Genomic DNA, 24,190 nt, shown 5'->3' with positions numbered 1-24,190 from the left:
CGTGACAGACCTGTACCCACCAGTACTGTACCCCAGTGTTATACAGGGACAGACCTGTACCCACCAGTACTGTACCCCAGTGTTATACAGTGACAGACCTGTGCCCACCAGTACTGTACCCCAGTGTTATACAGTGACAGACCTGTACTCACCAGTACTGTGCCCCAGTGTTATACAGTGACAGACCTGTACCCACCAGTACTGTACCCCAGTGTTATAGTGACAGACCTGTACCCACCAGTACTGTACCCCAGTGTTATACAGTGAAAGACCTGTACCCACCAGTACTGTACCCCAGTGTTATACAGTGACAGACCTGTACCCACCAGTACTGTACCCCAGTGTTATAGTGACAGACCTGTACCCACCAGTACTGTACCCCAGTGTTATACAGTGAAAGACCCATACCCACCAGTACTGTACCCCAGTGTTATGCAGTGACAGACCTGTACCCACCAGTACTGTACCCGTGTTATACAGCGACAGACCTGATCTTATCGAAACATATAAGATTGTGAGGGGGCTTGATCGGGTGGATGCGGGGAGGATGTTTCCACTGATGGGTGAGACTAGAACTAGGGGGCATAATCTAAGAATAAGGTGCTGCCCTTTCAAAACTGAGATGAGGAGAAACTTCTTCACTCAGAGGGTAGTAAATCTATGGAATTTGCTACCCCAGAGAGCTGTGGGAGCTGCAACAATAAATAAATTTAAAATGGAGATAGACAGATTCCGAGCAGGTAAGGGAATTCGGGGTTCCGGGGAGAGGGCAGGGAAGTGGACGCGAGTCTAAATTCGGATCAGCCATGATCCTATTGAATGGCGGAGCAGGCCCGAGGGGCCGTATGGCCTACTCCTGCTCCTACTTCTTATGTTCTTATGTTCTCACCAGTACTGTACCCCAGTGTTATACAGTGACAGACCTGTGTCCACCAGTACACTACTCGTGTTAGTGACAGACCTGTACCCACCAGTACTGTACCCGTGTTATACAATGACAGACCTGTACCCACCAGTACTGTACCCCAGTGTTATAGTGACAGACGTGTACCCACCAGTACTGTACCCCAGTGTTATACAGTGACAGACCTGTACCCACCAGTACTGTACCCCAGTGTTATACAGTGACAGACCTGTACCCACCAGTACTGTAACCCAATGTTATACAGTGACAGACCTGTACCCACCAGTACTGTACCCCAGTGTTATACAATGACAGACCTGTACCCACCAGTACTGTACCCCAGTGTTATAGTGACAGACGTGTACCCACCAGTACTGTACCCGTGTTATACAGTGACAGACCTGTACCCACCAGTACTGTACCCCAGTGTTATACAGTGACAGACCTGTACCCACCAGTACTGTACCCCAGTGTTATACAATGACAGACCTGTACCCACCAGTACTGTACCCCAGTGTTATGCAGTGACAGACTTGTACCCACCAGTACTGTACCCCAGTGTTATACAGTGACAGACCTGTACCCACCAGTACTGTACCTGTGTTATAGTGACAGACCTGTACCCACCAGTACTGTACCCCAGTGTTATACAGTGACAGACTTGTACCAACCAGTACTGTACCCCAGTGATATACAGTGACAGACCTGTACCCACCAGTACTGTACCTGTGTTATAGTGACAGACCTGTGCACACCAGTACTGTACCCCAGTGTTATACAGCGACAGACTTGTACCAACCAGTACTGTACCCCAGTGATATACAGTGACAGACCTGTACCCACCAGTACTGTACCCCAGTGTTATACAGCGACAGACCTGTACCCACTAGTACTGTACCCCAGTGTTATAGTGACAGACCTGTACCCACCAGTACTGTACCCGTGTTATACAGTGACAGGCCTGTACCCACCAGTACTGTACCCCAGAATGAGAATACCAAGGTCAAGGAAATAGAAACAAGAAACTGTGAAGGCAGCAAGAAGTAAAATAAAAAGGCTAAACTGATCTTTGGCTGCTAATATGGCTGGCGCCCACAATGTCACACCTTGCTGGTAGGAACAATGTAAGGCAGCGTGCAGAAGTTATACAGACAATAGGCGATCAGAAAACGCATTACCATGATTGCAAACGCATTACCATAATGTTTAGGTGATCATGAACACATTACCAGGATGTTTACTTAGCTGTAACCCATTCAGTTAAATGTGACTTCTTTATTTCAAACTGCCAGGCCAGGAAATCAAATTAAATGTATACGTGCACAGCTCAGGATTGGTGCAGGAATGTACGAGGTGTTAATGTCTTCTCAAATGCAAGTATAATAATGTAGCACACTGTATGACAAATTGCTTGCTCTGTTGGGTTCATCAAACTCTTGCAGGAGTCGGTGTCGACATTTCAGAGTAAGACTCCGCGGAAAATAAATCGTTTGAATTCTCCAGTTGCATTCGACTCACTGATTACTGAACCAGACTGAGGGTAAAAGAATCCATTCTATCAAGTGTTATACAGTGACAGACCCGTACCCACCAGTACTGTACCCCAGTGTTATACAGCGACAGACCTGTACCCACCAGTACTGTACCCGTGTTATAGTGACAGACCTATACCCACCAGTACTGTACCCCAGTGTTATACAGCGATAGACCTGTACCCACCAGTACTGTAGCCCAGTGTTCTGCAGCGACAGACCTGTACCCACCAGTACTGTAACCCAGTGTTATACAGTGACAGACCTGTACCCACCAGTACTGTACCCCAGTGTTATACAGTGACAGACCTGTACCCACCAGTACTGTACCCGTGTTATACAGCGACAGACGTGTACCCACCAGTACTGTAACCCAGTGTTATACAGTGACAGACCTGTACCCACCAGTACTGTACCCCAGTGTTATACAGTGACAGACCTGTACCCACCAGTACTGTAGCCCAGTGTTATACAGCGACAGACGTGTACCCACCAGTACTGTAACCCAGTGTTATACAGTGACAGACCTGTACCCACCAGTACTGTAGCCCAGTGTTATACAGTGACAGACCTTGGCCCACCAGTACTGTACCCCAGTGTTATACAGTGACAGACCTGTACCCACCAGTACTGTAGCCCAGTGTTATACAGCGACAGACTTGTACCCACCAGTACTGTAACCCAGTGTTATACAGTGACAGACCCGTACCCACCAGTACTGTACCCCAGTGTTATACAGCGACAGACCTGTACCCACCAGTACTGTACCCGTGTTATAGTGACAGACCTATACCCACCAGTACTGTACCCCAGTGTTATACAGCGATAGACCTGTACCCACCAGTACTGTAGCCCAGTGTTCTACAGCGACAGACCTGTACCCACCAGTACTGTAACCGTGTTATACAGTGACAGACCTGTACCCACCAGTACTGTACCCGTGTTATCCAGTGACAGACCTGTCCCCAGCAGTACTGTACCCCAGTGTTATACAGTGACAGACCTGTACCCACCAGTACTGTACCCCAGTGTTATACAGCGACAGACCTGTACCCACCAGTACTGTACCCTAGTGTTATACAGTGACAGACCTGTACCCACCAGTACTGTACCCCAGTGTTATACAGTGACAGACCTGTACCCACCAGTACTGTACCCCAGTGTTATACAGAGACAGACCTGTACCCAGCAGTACTGTACGCCAGTGTTATACAGAGACAGACCTGTACCCTGCAGTACTGTAGCCCAGTGTTATACAGTGACAGACCTGGGCCCACCAGTACTGTACCCCAGTGTTATACAGTGACAGACCTGTACCCACCAGTACTGTAGCCCAGTGTTATACAGCGACAGACTTGTACCCACCAGTACTGTAACCCAGTGTTATACAGTGACAGACCTGTACCCACCAGTACTGTACCCGTGTTATAGTGACAGACCTATACCCACCAGTACTGTACTCCAGTGTTATACAGCGATAGACCTGTACCCACCAGTACTGTACCGTGTTATACAGTGACAGACCTGTACCCACCAGTACTGTACCCCAGTGTTATACAGTGACAGACCTGTACCCACCAGTACTGTACCCCAGTGTTATACAGCGACAGACCTGTACCGACCAGCACTGTAACCCAGTGTTATATTGAGACCTGTACCCACCAGTACTGTTCCCCAGTGTTATAGTGACAGACCTGTGCCCGCCAGTACTGTACCCCAGTGTTATACAGTGACAGACCTGTGCCCACCAGTACTGTACCCCAGTGTTATACAGTGACAGACCTGTCCCCACCAGTACTGTACCCCAGTGTTATATTGACAGACCTGTACCCACCAGTACTGTACCTGTGTTATAGTGACAGACCTGTACCCACTAGTACTGTTCCCCAGTGTTATACAGTGACAGACCTGTGCCCACCAGTACTGTACCCCAGTGCTATACAGTGACAGACCTGTGCCCACCAGTACTGTACCCCAGTGTTATACAGTGACAGGCCTGTACCCACCAGTACTGTACCCGTGTTATACAGTGACAGACCTGTACCCAGCAGTACTGTACCCCAGTGTTATACAGTGACAGACCTGTACCCACCAGTACTGTACCCCAGTGTTATACAGCGACAGACCTGTACCCACCAGTACTGTACCCTAGCGTTATACAGTGACAGACCTGTACCCACCAGTACTGTACCCCAGTGTTATACAGTGACAGACCTGTACCCACCAGTACTGTACCCCAGTGTTATACAGAGACAGACCTGTACCCAGCAGTACTGTACGCCAGTGTTATACAGAGACAGACCTGTACCCTGCAGTACTGTACCCCAGTGTTATACAGTGACAGACCTGTACCCACCCGTACTGTACCCGTGTTATACAGCGACAGACCTGTCCCCACCAGTACTGTACCCCAGTGTTATACAGTGACAGACCTGCGCCAACCAGTACTGTACCCCAGTGTTATACAGCGACAGACCTGTCCCCACCAGTACTGTACCCAAGTGTTATACAGTGACAGACCTGTACCCACCAATACTGTAACCGTTTTATATTGACAGACCTGTACCCACCAGTACTGTACCCGTGTTATAGTGACAGACCTGTGCCCACCAGTACTGTACCTCATTGTTATACAGTGACAGACCTGTGCCCACCAGTACTGTACCCCAGTGTTATACAGTGACAGACCTGTCCCCACCAGTACTGTACCCCAGTGTTATACAGTGACAGGCCTGTACCCACCAGTACTGTACCCCAGTGTTATACAGTGACAGACCTGTACCCACCAGTACTGTACCCGTGTTATAGTGACAGACCTATACCCACCAGTACTGTACCCCAGTGTTATAGTGACAGACCTGTATCCACGAGTACTGTTCCCCAGTGTTATACAGTGACAGACCTGTGCCCACCAGTACACTACACATGTAAGTGACAGACCTGTACCCACCAGTACTGTACCCCAGTGCTATAGTGAGACATGTACCCACCAGTACTGTACCCCAGTGTTATACAATGACAGACCTGTACCCACCAGTACTGTACCCCAGTGTTATGCAGTGACAGACTTGTACCCACCAGTACTGTACCCCAGTGTTATACAGTGACAGACCTGTACCCACCAGTACTGTACCTGTGTTATAGTGACAGACCTGTACACACCAGTACTGTACCCCAGTGATATACAGTGACAGACCTGTACCCACCAGTACTGTACCCCAGTGTTATACAGCGACAGACCTGTACCCACTAGTACTGTACCCCAGTGTTATAGTGACAGACCTGTACCCACCAGTACTGTACCCGTGTTATGCAGTGACAGGCCTGTACCCACCAGTACTGTACCCCAGTGTTATACAGTGACAGACCCGTACCCACCAGTACTGTACCCCAGTGTTATACAGCGACAGAACTGTACCTACCAGTACTGTAACCCAGTGTTATATTGACAGACCTGCACCCACCAGTACTGTACCCCAGTGTTATACAGCGATAGACCTGCACCCACCAGTACTGTACCAGTGTTATACAGAGACAGACCTGTACCCAGCAGTACTGTACCCCAGTGTTATGCAGTGACAGACCTGTACCCACCAGTACTGTACCCGTGTTATACAGCGACAGACCTGTACCCTGCAGTACTGTACCCCAGTGTTATGCAGTGACAGACCTGTACCCACCAGTACTGTACCCGTGTTATACAGCGACAGACCTGTCCGCACCAGTACTGTACCCCAGTGTTATACAGTGACAGACCTGTGCCCACCAGTACTGTACCCCAGTGTTATACAGCGACAGACCTTCTCCACCAGTACTGTACCCCAGTGTTATACAGTGACAGACGTGTACCCACCAGTACTGTACCCCAGTGTTATACATTGACAGACCTGTACCCACCAGTACTGTACCAGTGTTATAGTGACAGACCTGTACCCACCAGTACTGTACCCGTGTTATACAGCGACAGACCTGTACCCACCAATACTGTAACCCAGTGTTATATTGACAGACCTGTACCCACCAGTACTGTACCCGTGTTATAGTGACAGACCTGTACCCACCAGTACTGTTCCCCAGTGTTATACAGTGACAGACCTGTGCCCACCAGTACTGTACCCCAGTGTTATACAGTGACAGACCTGTGCCCACCAGTACTGTACCCCAGTGTTATACAGTGACAGACCTGTCCCCACCAGTACTGTACCCCAGTGTTATACAGTGACAGGCCAGTACCCACCAGTACTGTACCCCAGTGTTATACAGTGACAGACCTGTACCCAGCAGTACTGTACCCCAGTGTTATACAGTGACAGGCCTGTACCCAATACTGTACCAGTGTTATACAGTGACAGACGTGTACCCACCAGTACTGTACCCGTGTTATACAGTGACAGACCTGTACCCACCAGTACTGTACCCCAGTGTTATACAGCGATAGACCTGTACCCACCAGTGCTGTACCCCAGTGTTATAGTGACAGATCAGTCCCCACCAGTACTGTACCCCAATGTTATACAGTGACAGACCTGTACCCACCAGTACTGTACCCCAGTGTTATACAGCGATAGACCTGTACCCACCAGTACTGTACCCGTGTTATACAGTGACAGACCTGTACCCACCAGTACTGTCCCCGTGTTATACAGTGACAGACCTGTACCCACCAGTACTGTACCCGTGTTATACAGTGACAGACCTGTACCCACCAGTACTGTACCCCAGTGTTATACAGTGACAGACCTGTACCCACCAGTACTGTACCCCAGTGTTATACAGTGACATACCTGTACCCAGCAGTAGTGTACCCCAGTGTTATACAGTGACAGACCTGTACGCACCAGTACTGTACCCCAGTGTTATACAGTGACAGACCTGTACCCACCAGTACTGTATCCCAGACAATACTGACTGCAGACACAACCCAAGTTTCAAGATACAGAATCCTGAATTGTAGTGGCAGTATTGTTCCCACTTTAAGTGAATATCAGCACCCAGCGTTAAACTCGACTGAAATCCTGGCACAGACATTCCAACTGGGCTCTAAATAATCCGGGCAAACTTTAGACATAACACGCAGGCCACTGGATCTCCCAACATCGGGCATCACCGCTCATTGCCAGAAACAATCCTTCTTTTTCAAGTCGTGCCTAGATGTGAGCAACACTGGCAAGGTGATATTTATTGCCCAACCCTCGATTCCTGGAGGTCAGCACATCACGTGGGACTGGAGGAACATGCAGCACAGACTGGGTAATGGCAGAGACGGGCGATGTTACAGAGGTGGCAGTAGGCGGTGTTGGTGAGGATCTGCAGGACAGACCGGGGAATGTCGATGGATGTTATTTATATGGACTTCCAGAAGGCATTTAATAAAGTCCCACATAAGACACAATTAACTGAGGTAGAATCCCATGGAATTGAGGGCAAATTATTGACCTGGTTTGGAAATTGGCTGAGCGGCAGGAGACAGGCAGAAGGGATAATGGGCCGGTGCTCAAACTGGCAGGATTTTTTTTTATTCGTTTTATGGGATCTGGGCGTCGCTGGTAAGGCCCAGCATTTATTGCCCATCCCTAGTTGCCCTTGAGAAGGTGGTGGTGAGCCGCCTTCTTGAACCGCTGCAGTCCGTGTGGTGAAGGTGCTCCCGCAGTGCTGTTAGGGAGGGAGTTCCAGGATTTTGACCCAGCAACGATGAAGGAACGGCCGATATATTTCCAAGTCAGGATGGTGTGTGACTTGGAGGGGAACTTGGAGCTGGTGGTGTTCCCATGCGCCTGCTGCCCTTGTCGTTCTAGGTGGAAGAGGTCGCGGGTTTGAGAGGTGCTGCCGAAGAAGCCTTGGCGAGTTGCTGCAGTGCATCTTGTAGATGGTACACACTGCAGCCACGGTGCGCCGGTGGTGGAGGGAGTGAATGTTTAAGGTGGTGGATGGGGGGGCCAATCAAGCGGGCTGCTTTGTCCTGGATGGTGTCGAGCTTCGAGTGTTGTTGGAGCTGCACTCATCCAGGCAAGTGGAGAGTATTCCATCACATTCCTGACTTGTGCCTTGTAGATGGTGGAAAGGCTTTGGGGAGTCAGGAGGTGAGACACTCGCCGCAGAATACCCAGCCTCTGACCTGCTCTTGTTGCCACAGTATTTATGTGGCTGGTCCAGTTAAGTTTCTGGTCAATGGTGACCCCCAGGATGTTGATGGTGGGGGATTCGGCGATGGTAATGCCATTGAATGTCATGGGGAGGTGGTTAGACTCTCGCTTGTTGGAGATAGTCATTGCCTGGCACTTCTGTGGCGCGAATGTTACCTACCACTTATCGGCCCAAGCCTGAATGTTGTCCAGGTCTTGTTGCATGCGGGCACGGACTGCTTCATTATCTGAGGAGTTGTGAATGGCACTGAACACTGTGCAGTCATGAGCGAACATCCCCATTTCTGACATTATGTTGCAAGGTCATTGATGAAGAAGCTGAAGATGGTTGGGCCTAAGACACTGCCCTGAGGAACTCCTGCAGCGATGTCCTGGGGCTGAGATGATTGACCTCCAACAACCACAGCCATCTTCCTTTGTGCTAGGTATGACTCCAGCCAGTGGAGAGTTTTCCCCCCCCAATTCCCACTGACTTCAGTTTTACTAGGGCTCCTCGATGCCACACTCGGTCAAATGCTGCCTTGATGTCGAGGGCAGTCACTCTCACCTCACCTCTGGAATTCAGCTCCTTTGTCCATGTTTGGACCAAGGCTGTAATGAGGTCAGGAGCCGAGTGGTCCTGGCGGAACCCAAACTGGGCCTCAGTGAGCAGGTTATTGGTGAGTAAGTGCCGCTTGATAGCACTGTCGATGACACCTTCCATCACTTTGCTGATGATTGAGAGTAGACTGATGGGGCGGGAATTGGCCGGGTTGGATTTGTCCTGCTTTTTGTGGACAGGACATACCTGTGACTAGTGGTGTCCCGCAGGGATCTGTGTTGGAGCTTCAACTAATCACAATATTTATGACTTAGATGATGGCATAGAAAGTCATGTATCCAAATTTGCTAATGACACAAAGATAGGCAGCATTGTAGGCAGTGCAGATAGAAACATAAAATTACAAAGGGATAGCGACAGAGTAAGTGAATGGGCAAAACTGTGGCAAATGGATTTCAATGTAGGCAAGTGTGAGGTCATCCACATTGGACCTAAAGAGGATCGAACAGGGGGCTTTCTAAATGGTGAAAGGCTAGAAACAGTGGGGGTCCAGAGAGACCTGAGGGGGGGGCTCAGGTACATCGATCATTAAAATGTCAGGAACAGGGACAGAAAATAATCAAAAAGGCTAATGGAATGCTGGTCTTTCTATCTAGGGGACTGGAGTACAAGGGGGTAGAAGTTATGCTGCAGCTGTACAAAACCCTGGTTAGACCACACCTGGAGCACTGGGAGCAGTTCTGGGGACCTCACCTTAGGAAGGATATATTGGCCTTGGAGGGAGTGCAGCGTAGGTTTACCAGATACCCGGACTCCAAGGGTTAAGTTACGAGGAGAGATTACACAAACTAGGGTCGTATACCCGAAAATTTAGAAGGTTAAGGGGTGATCTGATCGAAGTTTTCAGGATATTAAGGGGAACAGATAGCGTCGATAGAGAGAAACTATTCCCGCTGGCTGGGGAGTCTAGGACTAGGGGGCAGAGTCTAAAAATTAGAGCCAGACCTTTCAGGAGTGAGGTTAGGAAACACTTCTACACACACAGGGTGGGAGAAGTTTGGAACTCTCTTCCGCAAACGGCAATTGATGCTGGGGCAATTGTTAATTTTAAATCGGAGGTTGACAGCTTTCTGTTAACCAAAGGTATTAAAGGATATGGGCCAAAGGCGGGGATATGGAGTTAGGTTACAGACCAGCCATGATCTCACTGAATGGCGGAACAGGCTCGAGCAGCTCAATGGCCTCCTCCTGTTCCTATGTTCCCTATGTAAGGGTGGAGACAGGCGATGTTACGGAGAATGAAGGCGGTATTGGTGATGGAGAGGATAGGCTGGACAGACCGGGTAAGGGTGGAGACAGGAGATGTTACGGAGAATGAAGGCAGTATTGGTGATGGAGAGGATAGGCTGCACAGACCGGGTAAGGGTGGAGACAGGAGATGTTACGGAGAATGAAGGCGGTATTGGTGATGGAGAGGATAGGCTGGACAGACCGGGTACGGGTGGAGACAGGCGATGTTATGTAGAATGAAGGCGGTATTGGTGATGGAGAGGATAGGCTGGACAGACCGGGTACGGGTGGAGACAGGAGATGTTACGGAGAATGAAGGCGGTATTGGTGATGGAGAGGATAGGCTGGACAGACCGGGTAAGGGTGGAGACAGGAGATGTTACGGAGAATGAAGGCAGTATTGGTGATGGGGAGGATAGGCTGGACAGACCGGGTAAGGGTGGAGACAGGAGATGTTACGGAGAATGAAGGCAGTATTGGTGATGGGGAGGATAGGCTGGACAGACCGGGTGCGGGTGGAGACAGGAGATGTTACGGAGAATGAAGGCGGTATTGGTGATGGGGAGGATAGGCTGGACAGACCGGGTACGGGTGGAGACAGGAGATGTTACGGAGAATGAAGGCAGTATTGGTGATGGAGAGGATAGGCTGGGCAGACCGGGTAAGGGTGGAGACAGGAGATGTTACGGAGAATGAAGGCAGTATTGGTGATGGAGAGGATAGGCTGGACAGACCGGGTACCGGTGGAGACAGGAGATGTTATGGAGAATGAAGGCGGTATTGGTGATGGGGAGGATAGGCTGGACAGACCGGGTACGGGTGGAGACAGGAGATGTTACGGAGAATGAAGGCGGTATTGGTGATGGGGAGGATAGGCTGGACAGACCGGGTACCGGTGGAGACAGGAGATGTTATGGAGAATGAAGGCGGTATTGGTGATGGGGAGGATAGGCTGGACAGACCGGGTACGGGTGGAGACAGGAGATGTTACGGAGAATGAAGGCGGTATTGGTGATGGGGAGGATAGGCTGGACAGACCGGGTACCGGTGGAGACAGGAGATGTTACGGAGAATGAAGGCAGTATTGGTGATGGGGAGGATAGGCTGGACAGACCGGGTACGGGTGGAGACAGGAGATGTTACGGAGAATGAAGGCAGTATTGGTGATGGGGAGGATAGGCTGGACAGACCGGGTACCGGTGGAGACAGGAGATGTTACGGAGAATGAAGGCGGTATTGGTGATGGGGAGGATAGGCTGGACAGACCGGGTAAGGGTGGAGACAGGAGATGTTACGGAGAATGAAGGCGGTATTGGTGATGGAGAGGATAGGCTGGACAGACCGGGTACGGGTGGAGACAGGAGATGTTACGGAGAATGAAGGCGGTATTGGTGATGGAGAGGATAGGCTGGACAGACCGGGTAAGGGTGGAGACAGGAGATGTTACGGAGAATGAAGGCGGTATTGGTGATGGGGAGGATAGGCTGGACAGACCGGGTAAGGGTGGAGACAGGAGATGTTACGGAGAATGAAGGCGGTATTGGTGATGGAGAGGATAGGCTGGACAGACCGGGTACGGGTGGAGACAGGAGATGTTACGGAGAATGAAGGCAGTATTGGTGATGGGGAGGATAGGCTGGACAGACCGGGTGCGGGTGGAGACAGGAGATGTTACGGAGAATGAAGGCGGTATTGGTGATGGGGAGGATAGGCTGGACAGACCGGGTAAGGGTGGAGACAGGAGATGTTACGGAGAATGAAGGCAGTATTGGTGATGGAGAGGATAGGCTGGGCAGACCGGGTAAGGGTGGAGACAGGAGATGTTACGGAGAATGAAGGCGGTATTGGTGATGGAGAGGATAGGCTGGGCAGACCGGGTAATGGTGGAGACAGGAGATGTTACGGAGAATGAAGGCAGTATTGGTGATGGAGAGGATAGGCTGGACAGACCGGGTAAGGGTGGAGACAGGAGATGTTACGGAGAATGAAGGCAGTATTGGCGATGGAGAGGATAGGCTGGACTGACCGGGTACGGGTGGAGACAGGAGATGTTACGGAGAATGAAGGCAGTATTGGTGATGGAGAGTATAGGCTGGACAGACCGGGTACGGGTGGAGACAGGAGATGTTACGGAGAATGAAGGCGGTATTGGTGATGGGGAGGATAGGCTGGACAGACCGGGTAAGGGTGGAGACAGGAGATGTTACGGAGAATGAAGGCGGTATTGGTGATGGGGAGGATAGGCTGGACAGACCGGGTACGGGTGGAGACAGGAGATGTTACGGAGAATGAAGGCAGTATTGGTGATGGAGAGGATAGGCTGGACTGACCGGGTACGGGTGGAGACAGGAGATGTTACGGAGAATGAAGGCGGTATTGGTGATGGAGAGGATAGGCTGGACAGACCGGGTACGGGTGGAGACAGGAGATGTTACGGAGAATGAAGGCAGTATTGGTGATGGGGAGGATAGGCTGGACAGACCGGGTACGGGTGGAGACAGGAGATGTTACGGAGAATGAAAGCAGTATTGGTGATGGAGAGGATAGGCTGGACAGACCGGGTACGGGTGGAGACGGGAGATGTTACGGAGAATGAAGGCAGTATTGGTGATGGGGAGGATAGGCTGGACAGACCGGGTACGGGTGGAGACAGGAGATGTTACGGAGAATGAAGGCAGTATTGGTGATGGAGAGGATAGGCTGGACAGACCGGGTACGGGTGGAGACAGGAGATGTTACAGAGAATGAAAGCAGTATTGGTGATGGAGAGGATAGGCTGGACAGACCGGGTAAGGGTGGAGACAGGAGATGTTATGGAGAATGAAGGCGGTATTGGTGATGGGGAGGATAGGCTGGACAGACCGGGTACGGGTGGAGACAGGAGATGTTACGGAGAATGAAGGCGGTATTGGTGATGGAGAGGATAGGCTGGACAGACCGGGTACGGGTGGAGACAGGAGATGTTACGGAGAATGAAGGCAGTATTGGTGATGGAGAGGATAGGCTGGACAGACCGGGTACGGGTGGAGACAGGAGATGTTACAGAGAATGAAAGCAGTATTGGTGATGGAGAGGATAGGCTGGACAGACCGGGTAAGGGTGGAGACAGGAGATGTTACGGAGAATGAAGGCAGTATTGGTGATGGAGAGGATAGGCTGGACAGACCGGGTACGGGTGGAGACAGGAGATGTTACGGAGAATGAAGGCGGTATTGGTGATGGAGAGGATAGGCTGGACAGACCGGGTACGGGTGGAGACAGGAGATGTTACGGAGAATGAAGGCGGTATTGGTGATGGAGAGGATAGGCTGGACAGACCGGGTACGGGTGGAGACAGGAGATGTTACGGAGAATGAAGGCAGTATTGGTGATGGAGAGGATAGGCTGGACAGACCGGGTACGGGTGGAGACAGGAGATGTTACGGAGAATGAAGGCAGTATTGGTGATGGATAGGATAGGCTGGACAGACCGGGTAAGGGTGGAGACAGGAGATGTTACGGAGAATGAAGGCGGTATTGGTGATGGAGAGGATAGGCTGGACAGACCGGGTACGGGTGGAGACAGGAGATGTTACGGAGAATGAAGGCGGTATTGGTGATGGAGAGGATAGGCTGGACAGACCGGGTACGGGTGGAGACGGGAGATGTTACGGAGAATGAAGGCAGTATTGGTAATGGAGAGGATAGGCTGGACAGACCGGGTACGGGTGGAGACAGGAGATGTTACGGAGAATGAAGGCGGTATTGGTGATGGAGAGGATAGGCTGGACAGACCGGGTAAGGGTGGAGACAGGAGATGTTACGGAGAATGAAGGTGGTATTGGTGATGGAGAGGATAGGCTGGACAGACCGGGTAAGGGTGGAGACAGGAGATGTTACGGAGAATGAAGGCAGTATTGGTGATGGGGAGGATAGGCTGGACAGACCGGGTAAGGGTGGAGACAGGAGATGTTGCGGAGAATGAAGGCAGTATTGGTGATGGGGAGGATAGGCTGGACAGACCGGGTAAGGGTGGAGACAGGAGATGTTACGGAGAATGAAGGCAGTATTGGTGATGGGGAGGATAGGCTGGACAGACCGGGTAAGGGTGGAGACAGGAGATGTTACGGAGAATGAAGGCAGTATTGGTGATGGGGAGGATAGGCTGGACAGACCGGGTACGGGTGGAGACAGGAGATGTTACGGAGAATGAAGGCAGTATTGGTGATGGGGAGGATAGGCTGGACAGACCGGGTAAGGGTGGAGACAGGAGATGTTACGGAGAATGAAGGCAGTATTGGTGATGGAGAGGATAGGCTGGACAGACCGGGTAAGGGTGGAGACAGGAGATGTTACGGAGAATGAAGGCAGTATTGGTGATGGAGAGGATAGGCTGGACAGACCGGGTAAGGGTGGAGACAGGAGATGTTACGGAGAATGAAGGCAGTATTGGTGATGGGGAGGATAGGCTGGACAGACCGGGTACGGGTGGAGACAGGAGATGTTACGGAGAATGAAGGCAGTATTGGTGATGGAGAGGATAGGCTGGGCAGACCGGGTACGGGTGGAGACAGGAGATGTTACGGAGAATGAAGGCGGTATTGGTGATGGAGAGGATAGGCTGGGCAGACCGGGTAAGTCTGGAGACAGGAGATGTTACGGAGAATGAAGGCAGTATTGGTGATGGGGAGGATAGGCTGGACAGACCGGGTACGGGTGGCTGGTCCCTTCTGTGAAAGACATTACTGAACGAGTCACTCCAGCAGCTTTCATGGTCACTTTATCTGCCGCCCCTCGCCACAAATTTATTCACTTCAATTTTCCAACTGGCCCTGCTCGGACTGGAACTTGCACCTTGGGCTGTTCAGTACCAGAGGCACGGTGCGATCGCAAGCTGCATTTAGAGTCGTCAAAGGCACTGAATGTGAAGGCCTTGCTCCCAATTAAATTATTCCCAGTTACACATCCCTGAAGCCTCACATTCCGCTCTGCCTAAAAGATCAAATGAAAAGTGGCTGTTTTACATTTTGGTTTGTTGCTGATGGGTTCGGATCAGATTGAAAGACTAAAATTACTCACGTCTCTCTTCTTTCTGAGCAAGTTGACAGCCAATGTAGCAGCAACGGTCCTTGTAGCCCACAGGGAGGGAGGGCCTTCCAACCTCACCCACCCAACACGCAGGCGAGAGCAGCACACTGTGCTTATACAGGCTGCCCAATCACACAGGGGCAGCACGGGGCACAGTCACAACCAGCACTGAGCTCGCCACTGCCACAAGTGCAGATACCAGACCTGGGATGGCAGGAATGACATATGAGGAGAGATTGGGTCGATTGGGCTTGTACTCACTGGAGTTTAGAAGAATGAGAGGGGATCTCATTGAAACTTATAAAATTCTAACAGGACTAGACAGACTAGATGCAGGAAGGATGTTCCCGATGGCGGGGGAGTCCAGAACCAGGGGTCACAGTCTAAGGATAAGGGGTAAGCCATTTAGGACTGAAATGAGGAGGAATTTCTTCACCCAGAGAGTGGTGAACCTGTGGAATTCTCTACCACACAAGGCAGTGGAGGCCAATTCATTAAATATATTCAAGAAGGAGTTAGATATATTTCTTAAGGCTAAAGGGATCACAGGATATGGGGAGAAAGCAGGGACAGGGTACTGAGTTTGGATGATCAGCCATGATCTCATTGAATGGCGGAGCAGGCTCGAGGGGCCGAATGGCCGACTCCTGCTCCTATCTTCTATGTTTCTATGTTTATGGAAATCAATGCAAATACATGGATTAACAAAACTTCTCCAAATTAAACAGCGGAGAATAGTTTTTGGGCACTATGTTTTGTGACCCTCTGACCCCACCATACGCAGACAACATTTAAACCCTATACATCGTGAGGAAGATTAGGATACGTTTCACAGGCAATTGAAAACACATTACTGGCCGGACAAGCAACACCGAGGACAGGTTCCGGCAGTAAATTGCAAAGCAGTAATCTCACCAGGAAACGTGGCTCGTAACCCGCAAAAACAAAGCTTAAACAACCACCAGACTGAATTACTGCACCAAACTCAGTGTCAATGGGTTCTTCACGGTAAGATACAGGCTGGAGCTTCCATTTCAAACCTTTCTGACCACTCCACGTTAGTGCTGAGCAGGGTAGTGGCAGCCTGAGGTCAGTCAAACAACAAGGACAGATCCCAGCAGCAGGGGAGCAGCGTTCCACATGGCATCACTGTCACAGGCAGGCACTCATTAAATGGCTCCTTACATTCCCCCTGGCAGCAACTACGACATGTGTGATGAAAGAGCGACTGCTGGGCTCAGCGAATGGCTAAACGCACCGTGCGGCGCAGTGCCGAGCCCTACAGAGCAGGAAGATCCCAGAGTGCACCCACAGCCAATCCTGGGCTCAGGCGGGATAGTTCTCGGGTACAAATACCCTCAGGGGGCTGGAGGCTGGAGGGAGTGGAGCAGGGAGGGGGGAAACACAGTCAGTATTCCTGCTCCTGATCACCGTCCAGTCCGCCCTGCAGCAAAGTGCGTTACGGGGAATCTCAGGCGAGGGCTGTGATGCGATGCCTCCGTGGTCAAACAGCGCGCCGACTCACACATGAAGAATGGCAATGAGGGAGAGGTAGAAACAGAGAAGATAGGAGCAGGAGTAGGCCATTCGGCCCCTCGAGCCTGCTCCGCCATTCAATGCGATCATGGCTGATCATCCAAATTCAGTACCCTGTCCCTGCCTTCTCCCCATATCCCTTGATCCCTTTAGCCTTAAGAAATATATCCAACTCCTTCTTGAATATATTTAATGAATTGGCCTCCACTGCCTTCTGTGGTAGAGAATTCCACAGGTTCACCACTCTCTGGGTGAAGAAATTCCTCCTCATGTCACCCATGATAACTGCTGTGCCCTTATTGCACGCGTCTCTAATTTCCTGTTTAATGCCATCCCCAACCTCGGCATTACTGTTTGGGGGTCTGTATACCACTCCCACTGACGTTTTCTGCCCCTTGGTATTTCTCAGCTCTACCCATACAGATTCCACATCATCAGAGCTAATATCCTTCCTTACTATTGTGTTAATCTCCTCTTTAACCAGCAATGCTACCCCACCTCCTTTTCCTTTTTGCCTGTCTTTCCTGAATATTGAATACCCCTGGATGTTGAATTCCCAGCCTTGGTCACCCTGGAGCCATGTGGAGGAATTTCTTCACCCAGAGAGTGGTGAACCTGTGGAATTCTCTACCTCAGAAGGCAGTTGAGGCCAATTCATTAAATATATTGAAGAAGGAGTTGGATATATTTCTTAAGGCTAAAGGGATCAAGGGATATGGGGAGAAAGCAGGGACAGGGTACTGAACTTGGATGATCAGCCATGATCGCATTGAATGGCGAAGCAGGCTCGAGGGGCCGAATGGCCGACTCCTGCTCCTATCTTCTATGTTTCTATGTCTCCGTAATCCCAATTATATCATATCCGTTTACATCTATTTACGCAGCTAATTCATCCACCTTATTACGAATGCTCCTCGCATTAAGACACAAAGCCTTCGGGCTTGTTTTTTTAACACTCTTAGACCTTTTAGAATTGTTTAATGCGGCCATGTTTGATTTACACCCTTGATTTCTCTGATAGGGTGACTGTGATCCCAGTGAGAGTCATAAGAACATAAGAAGTAGGAACAGGAGTAGGCTATACGGCCCCTCGGGCCTGCTCCGCCATTCAATAGGATCATGGCTGATCCAAATCTAGACTCATGTCCACTTCCCTGCCCGCTCCCCGTAACCCCGAATTCCCTTATCTGCTAGGAAACTGTCTATCTCCATTTTAAATTTATTTAATGTTGCAGCTTCCACAGCTCTCTGGGGTAGCAAATTCCATAGGTTTACTACCCTCTGAGTGAAGAAGTTTCTCCTCATCTCAGTTTTGAAAGCGCAGCCCCTTATTCTAAGATTATGCCCCCTAGTTCTAGTCTCACCCATCAGTGGAAACATCCTCCCCGCATCCACCCGATCAAGCCCCCTCACAATCTTATATGTTTCGATAAGATCGCCTCTCATTCTTCTGAACTCCAAAGAGTAGAGTCCCAACCTACTCAACCTTTCCTCATACGTCAACCCCCTCATCTCTGGAATCAACCGAGTGAACCTTCTCTGAACCGCCTCGAGAGCAAGTATATCTTTTCTTAAATATGGAAACCAAAACTGCACGCAGTATTCCAGGTGTGGCCTCACCAGTACCCTGTATAACTGCAGCAAGACTTCCCTGTTTTTATACTCCATCCCCCTTGCAATAAAAGCCAAAATTCCATTGGCCTTCCTGATCACCTGCTGCACCTGCATACTAACCTTCTGTGTTTCATGCACCAGGACCCCCAGATCCCTTTGTACTGTAGCACTTTGCAGTTTCTCTCCATTTAGATAATAACTTGCTCTTTGATTTTTTCTGCCAAAGTGCATAACCTCACACTTTCCAACATTATATTCCATCTGCCAAATCTCTGCCCACTCACTTAGCCTGTCTATGTCCTTTTGCAGGTTTTTTATGTCCTCCTCACTCATTGCTTTCCCTCCCATCTTTGTCAGCTACTTCACCAAGGGTTGCTGACAATTGGGAGGGGTGGTGGGAAAGGGAAGATACCGTCATTACTAAAAATACCTTCAACAAGAAAGAACATGCACTGAGTGCCTTAGAATGTCCCCAAGCACTTCACAGCGACTGGGTTACTGCTGAAATGTCGTCGCTGTTGTCATATATGCAAACACAGGCAGCCAGATCCTGCAAACAGCACCGAGATAAATCAACAACAACATGCATTTATATAGCGCCTTTAACATAGTAAAACGTCCCCAAGTGCTACACAGGAGTGTAAATCAGACAAAAGTTGACACCGATCGACATAAGGAGATATTAGGACAGGCGACCAAAAGCTGGGTCAAAGAGGCAGGTTTTAAGGAGGGGAGAGAGGCGGAGAGGTTTAGGGAGGGAATTCCAGAGCTCAGGGCCCAGGCAGCTGAAGGCACGGCCCCAATGGTAGGTGATGGATGTCGGGTATAGACAAGAGGCCAGAATTGGAGGAGCGCGGAGATCTGGGAGTTTAATGAAAAGTGAATCTGCTCGCGATCGGTTGCAGGAGGAACGATGCGCAGGATACTGGGAATATTGCCGTGCGATCTTCAACATCCACCTACAGGGCTGATGTTAACGTCCCATTCCAAAAGGCAGCCCCTCCGACAGTGCGGCGCTCCCTCAGTACTGCCCCTCCGACAGTGCAGCACTCCCTCAGTACTGCCCCTCCGACAGTGCGGCGCTCCCTCAGTACTGCCCCTCCGACAGTGCAGTGCTCCCTCAGTACTGCCCCTCCGACAGTGCGGCTCTCCCTCAGTACTGCCCCTCCGACAGTGCGGCGCTCCCTCAGTACTGCCCCTCCGACAGTGCGGTGCACCCTCAGTACTGCCCCTCCGACAGTGCGGCGCTCCCTCAGTACTGACCCTCCGACAGTGCGGTGCTCCCTCAGTACTGCCCCTCCGACAGTGCAGCGCTCCCTCAGTACTGCCCCTCCGACAGTGCGGCGTTCCCTCAGTACTGCCCCTCTGACAGTGCGGCGCTCCCTCAGTACTGCCCCTCCGACAGTGCGGCGCTCCCTCAGTACTGCCCCTCCGACAGTGCGGTGCACCCTCAGTACTGCCCCTCCGACAGTGCGGCTCTCCCTCAGTACTGCCCCTCCGACAGTGCGGTGCACCCTCAGTACTGCCCCTCCGACAGTGCGGCGCTCCCTCAGTACTGACCCTCCGACAGTGCGGTGCTCCCTCAGTACTGCCCCTCCAACAGTGCAGTGCTCCCTCAGTACTGCCCCTCCGACAGTGCAGCGCTCCCTCAGTACTGCCCCTCTGACAGTGCGGCGCTCCCTCAGTACTGCCCCTCTGACAGCGCAGCACTCCCTCAGTACTGCCCCTCCGACAGTGCGGCGCTCCCTCAGTACTGCCCCTCCGACAGTGCGGTGCACCCTCAGTACTGCCCCTCCGACAGTGCGGCTCTCCCTCAGTACTGCCCCTCCGACAGTGCGGCGTTCCCTCAGTACTGCCCCTCTGACAGTGCGGCACTCCCTCAGTACTGCACTGGGAGTGTCGGCCTGGATTTTTGTGCTCAAGTCTCTGGAGTGGAACTGAAACCCACAACCTACTGGCGAGAGTGCTCTCCACTGGGCCACGGCTGACTCCAGCAGCACAAAACACGTTAGAAATGCATCAGTGGGTTGTGAATGATGTCACCAGTCCAAGAGAGCACATCAACATCAACAAGTCCCCGCTACTTCGCCAAGGGTCTCAGACATGGGGTGGGAGTGTGAAGCGTGACTGGGGGGGTTCAGGGCGATCAGGGTGGTGGGAGATGTGGGGGTGATGGGGGGGGGGGGGTTGCTGAGCCAATTGCACTCTATGGCAGTGAGGAATGGGGACCGCTAACACAACAAGAATTTGCAAAATGGGACAAACACCCAATTGAGATCCTACATGCAGAATTCTGTAAAAGTATCCTCCGGACTCAAAGGAAAACCGTAAACAATGCATGCAGGGCAGAACTAGGCCAATATCCATTAATAATCACTATCCAAAAAAGAGCCACCAAATTTTGGAAACACCTAGAAATGAGCAACCCCCAATGCTATCATTACGAAGCCCTGAAATGCCAAGAGAAGACCATAAAGAAGAATACCCTCAGTCAACTAGTCCTGGGACTCAGTGAAGTAACTACTAACACTACTAACAATAACCAGCCCCAGGACAGTGACAGCGTAACACAAAGAATTCGACCCAACACAATCGTCGCTAAGCAAAAGGAAAAATATCTGACATATTGGGCAGAAACAACAAAAACCCAAAGCAAACTCAATTGCTACTTGGCCCTAAACAGACAATACAACATGGCTGATTACCTGACCATGGTAAAGGATAGCAAACTGAGAAAAACCTTGACAATGTACAGACTTAGTGAACATAGCCTGGCGATCGAAAAAGGTAGACACAGGCAGACCCGGCTACCAAGAGAGGACAGGATATGCTCTCACTGCAGTCAGGGAGTGGTGGAGACAGAGATGCACTTCCTCACAGCTTGTAGAAAATATCAGGGCATAAGGGAGAATTTCTACCCAAAATTCACAAAAATATGCCCGGAATTCAGAAATTTGAATGACGACCAAAAACTCCCATACCTACAAGGGGAAGAGAGAAATTGTGTAACACTAGCGGCACACTATGTTACAGCTTGCCATAAACAGAGGGACAACCACTAAATTTAAGAAAAGAGTATATATAAAATATATGAATGTATATTTATACACTCAGGGATATATCTGTTTATACATTGTATGGATAGACCTGTATTTTTATGTACAAACATGAATGTTTTTCGATGCTTTGGCAACATAAGATGTAACTTGTCAAGCCAATAAAGCGATTTGAATTGAATTGAATTGATTGGGGGGGGGGGTTAATTTGAGGCTGGGGAGGGGCTACAGGGAGGGGGGAAGGGGAGGGGCTAAGTTGAGGCTGGGGAGGGGCTATGGTGGGACTGATGAGGAGGAGGGGCTAAGGGGGGGTGAGGAGGGACTTAGGGGGCGGGGAGGAGGGGCTTGGGGGCGGGGAGGTGGGGCAGAGGGGCTTAGGGGCGGGGGAGGGGCTTAGGGGGCAGCAGGAGGGGCTTAGGGGGTGGGGAGGAGGGGCTTAGGGGCGGGGAGGAGGGGCTTAGGGGCGGGGAGGAGGGGCATAGGGGGTGGGGAGGCGGGGCTAAGGGGGCGTGGCTAAGGGGCGGGGAGGAGGGGCTACGGGGGCGGGGAGGAGGGGCTAAGGGGGCGGGGAGGAGGGGCTAAGGGGGCGGGGAGGAGGGGCTTAGGGGGCGGGGAGGAGGGGCTTTGGGGGCGGGGAGGAGGGGCTTGGAGGCGGGGAGGAGGGGCTTGGGGGCGGGAGGAGGGGCTTGGGGCGGGGAGGAGGGGCTTGGGGGCGGGGAGGAGGGGCTTGGGGCGGGGAGGTGGGGCTAAGTGGGTGGGGAAGTGGGGCTAAGTGGGCGGGGAGGAGGGGCTTAGGGGTGGGGAGGAGGGGCTTAGGGGGCGGGGAGGGGGGCTTCGGGGCGGGGAGGCGGGGCTAAGGGGGCGGGGCTTATGGGCGGGGAGGAGGGGCTAAGGGGGCGGGGAGGAGGGGCTATGGGGCGGGGAGGAGGGGCTATGGGGGCGGGGAGGAGGGGCTATGGGGGCGGGGAGGAGGGGCTTAGGGGGCGTGGAGGAGGGGCTTAGGGGGCGTGGAGGAGGGGCTTAGGGGGTGGGGAGGAGGGGCTTAGTGAGCGGGGCTTAGGGGCAGGGCCAAGGGGTCGGGAGGCGGAGCTAAGGGGTCGGGAGGCGAGGCTAAGGGTTGGGGAGGCGGGGCTAAGGGGTGGGGAGGCGGGGCTTAGGGGCGGGGAGGCGGGGCTAAGGGAACAGGGAGGTGGGGCTAAGGTGGCGGGAGGAGGAGATTTGGGGACGGGGAGGAGGGGCTACGGGGGTGGGGCTACATTGAGGGGGCGGGGCGGGGTCTTTGAGGGGCGGGGCCTTGTGCTCCTCCCGCTGTTGATCCGGGCGGTGAGGCTTCTCTCTGTGTCCCGGCTCCCCGGGGATCACCGGCCACCTCACGGAGCGGGCTCGGGCTCCCTGCCAGCTACACTAACGCCCATTGACTAGGCCTCAGTCCCCGGCCCGGAGTACAGCTCCCCCCCACCCCGCCCGCCAGCCAGAGACACCGGCCGGGGCCGGGGGCTGAGATAACGCGGGCGGCAGAGCCCGGCCCCGGCCCCCTGTCTCCGGGCCCCCTCTCTGTGTCTCTCCCCGGCCCCGGTCCCTCTCTCCCCGGCCCTCTCTCCCTCTTCCTCAGTCTCTGCCCCGCCGCCTACCTTCCGGCTTCATGACGGCCGCCATTTTCCTTCCGACGCCCATTGGCCCCCTGGCCCCGCCCCCGGCGTGCCGATTGGTTCACCCGGTTGTCCGTCAAAGCGCCGCTTGACCCTGGTTGGTCAAGACCGCCAACCAATTAAGATAGAGCAGGGTCTACATAGAGGCTGTGATTGGACAGCTCGGACGCCAATCACAAGCCGGGCCATTTCGGGGCGACAGTGGGCGGAACCAATCAGATCCGCTCACCCTCAGTACCAATCACTGTGCCTCAGGACCATTCACCCTCAGGACCAATCACTGTGCCTCAGGACCATTCACCCTCCGGTCCAATCGTTCACCCCCGGGGCCGCTCACCCTCGGGACCGTTCACCCTCAGGTCCAATCGTTCACTCCAGGGGCCGCTCACCCTCGGGGCCGCTCACCCTCGGGGCCACTCACCCTCGGGTCCAATCGCTCACCCTCGGGACCGTTCACCCTCAGGTCCAATCGTTCACCCTCAGGTCCAATCATTCACTCCCGGGGCCGCTCACCCTCAGGTCCAATCGTTCACTCCCGGGGCCGCTCACCCTCGGGACCGTTCACCCTCAGGTCCAATCGTTCACTCCCGGGGCCGCTCACCCTCGGGACCGTTCACCCTCAGGTCCAATCGTTCACTCCCGGGGCCGCTCACCCTCGGGTCCAATCGTTCACTCCTGGGGCCGCTCACCCTCGGGACCTTTCACCCTCGGGTCCAATCGTTCACCCCCAGGGCCGCTCACCCTCAGGTCCAATCGTTCACCCCCGGGGCCGCTCACCCTTGGGACTGTTCACCCTCAGGTCCAATCGTTCACCCCCGGGGCCGCTCACCCTCGGGACCGTTCACCCTCGGGTCCAAT

The 24,190-nt window shown here is 52.5% G+C and overlaps 1 protein-coding gene across 1 annotated transcript in view; it reads right to left on the bottom strand.

Annotated features, from left to right (window-relative positions):
* The window catches only part of LOC147091144 (calmodulin-binding transcription activator 1-like), a 126,216-nt gene extending 102,834 nt beyond the window's left edge, over window positions 1–23,382 (bottom strand). The window contains exon 1 of the mRNA XM_085977613.1: window positions 23,315–23,382. Coding sequence (XP_085833739.1) covers window positions 23,315–23,357 — 43 coding nt within the window. The 5' untranslated portion in view covers window positions 23,358–23,382. The remainder of the gene's footprint in view (window positions 1–23,314) is intronic.
* Between the last annotated feature and the right edge of the window lie 808 nt (window positions 23,383–24,190).

The sequence above is a fragment of the Somniosus microcephalus genome, unplaced genomic scaffold (genome assembly GCF_052327205.1).
Source record: "Somniosus microcephalus isolate GS21.2 unplaced genomic scaffold, FLI_Smic_1.0 unresolved_chr4, whole genome shotgun sequence".
NCBI lineage: Eukaryota > Metazoa > Chordata > Chondrichthyes > Squaliformes > Somniosidae > Somniosus > Somniosus microcephalus.
The sequence above is the reverse complement of the archived record's forward strand: the minus strand, read 5'-3'. Positions and strand labels throughout refer to the sequence as shown.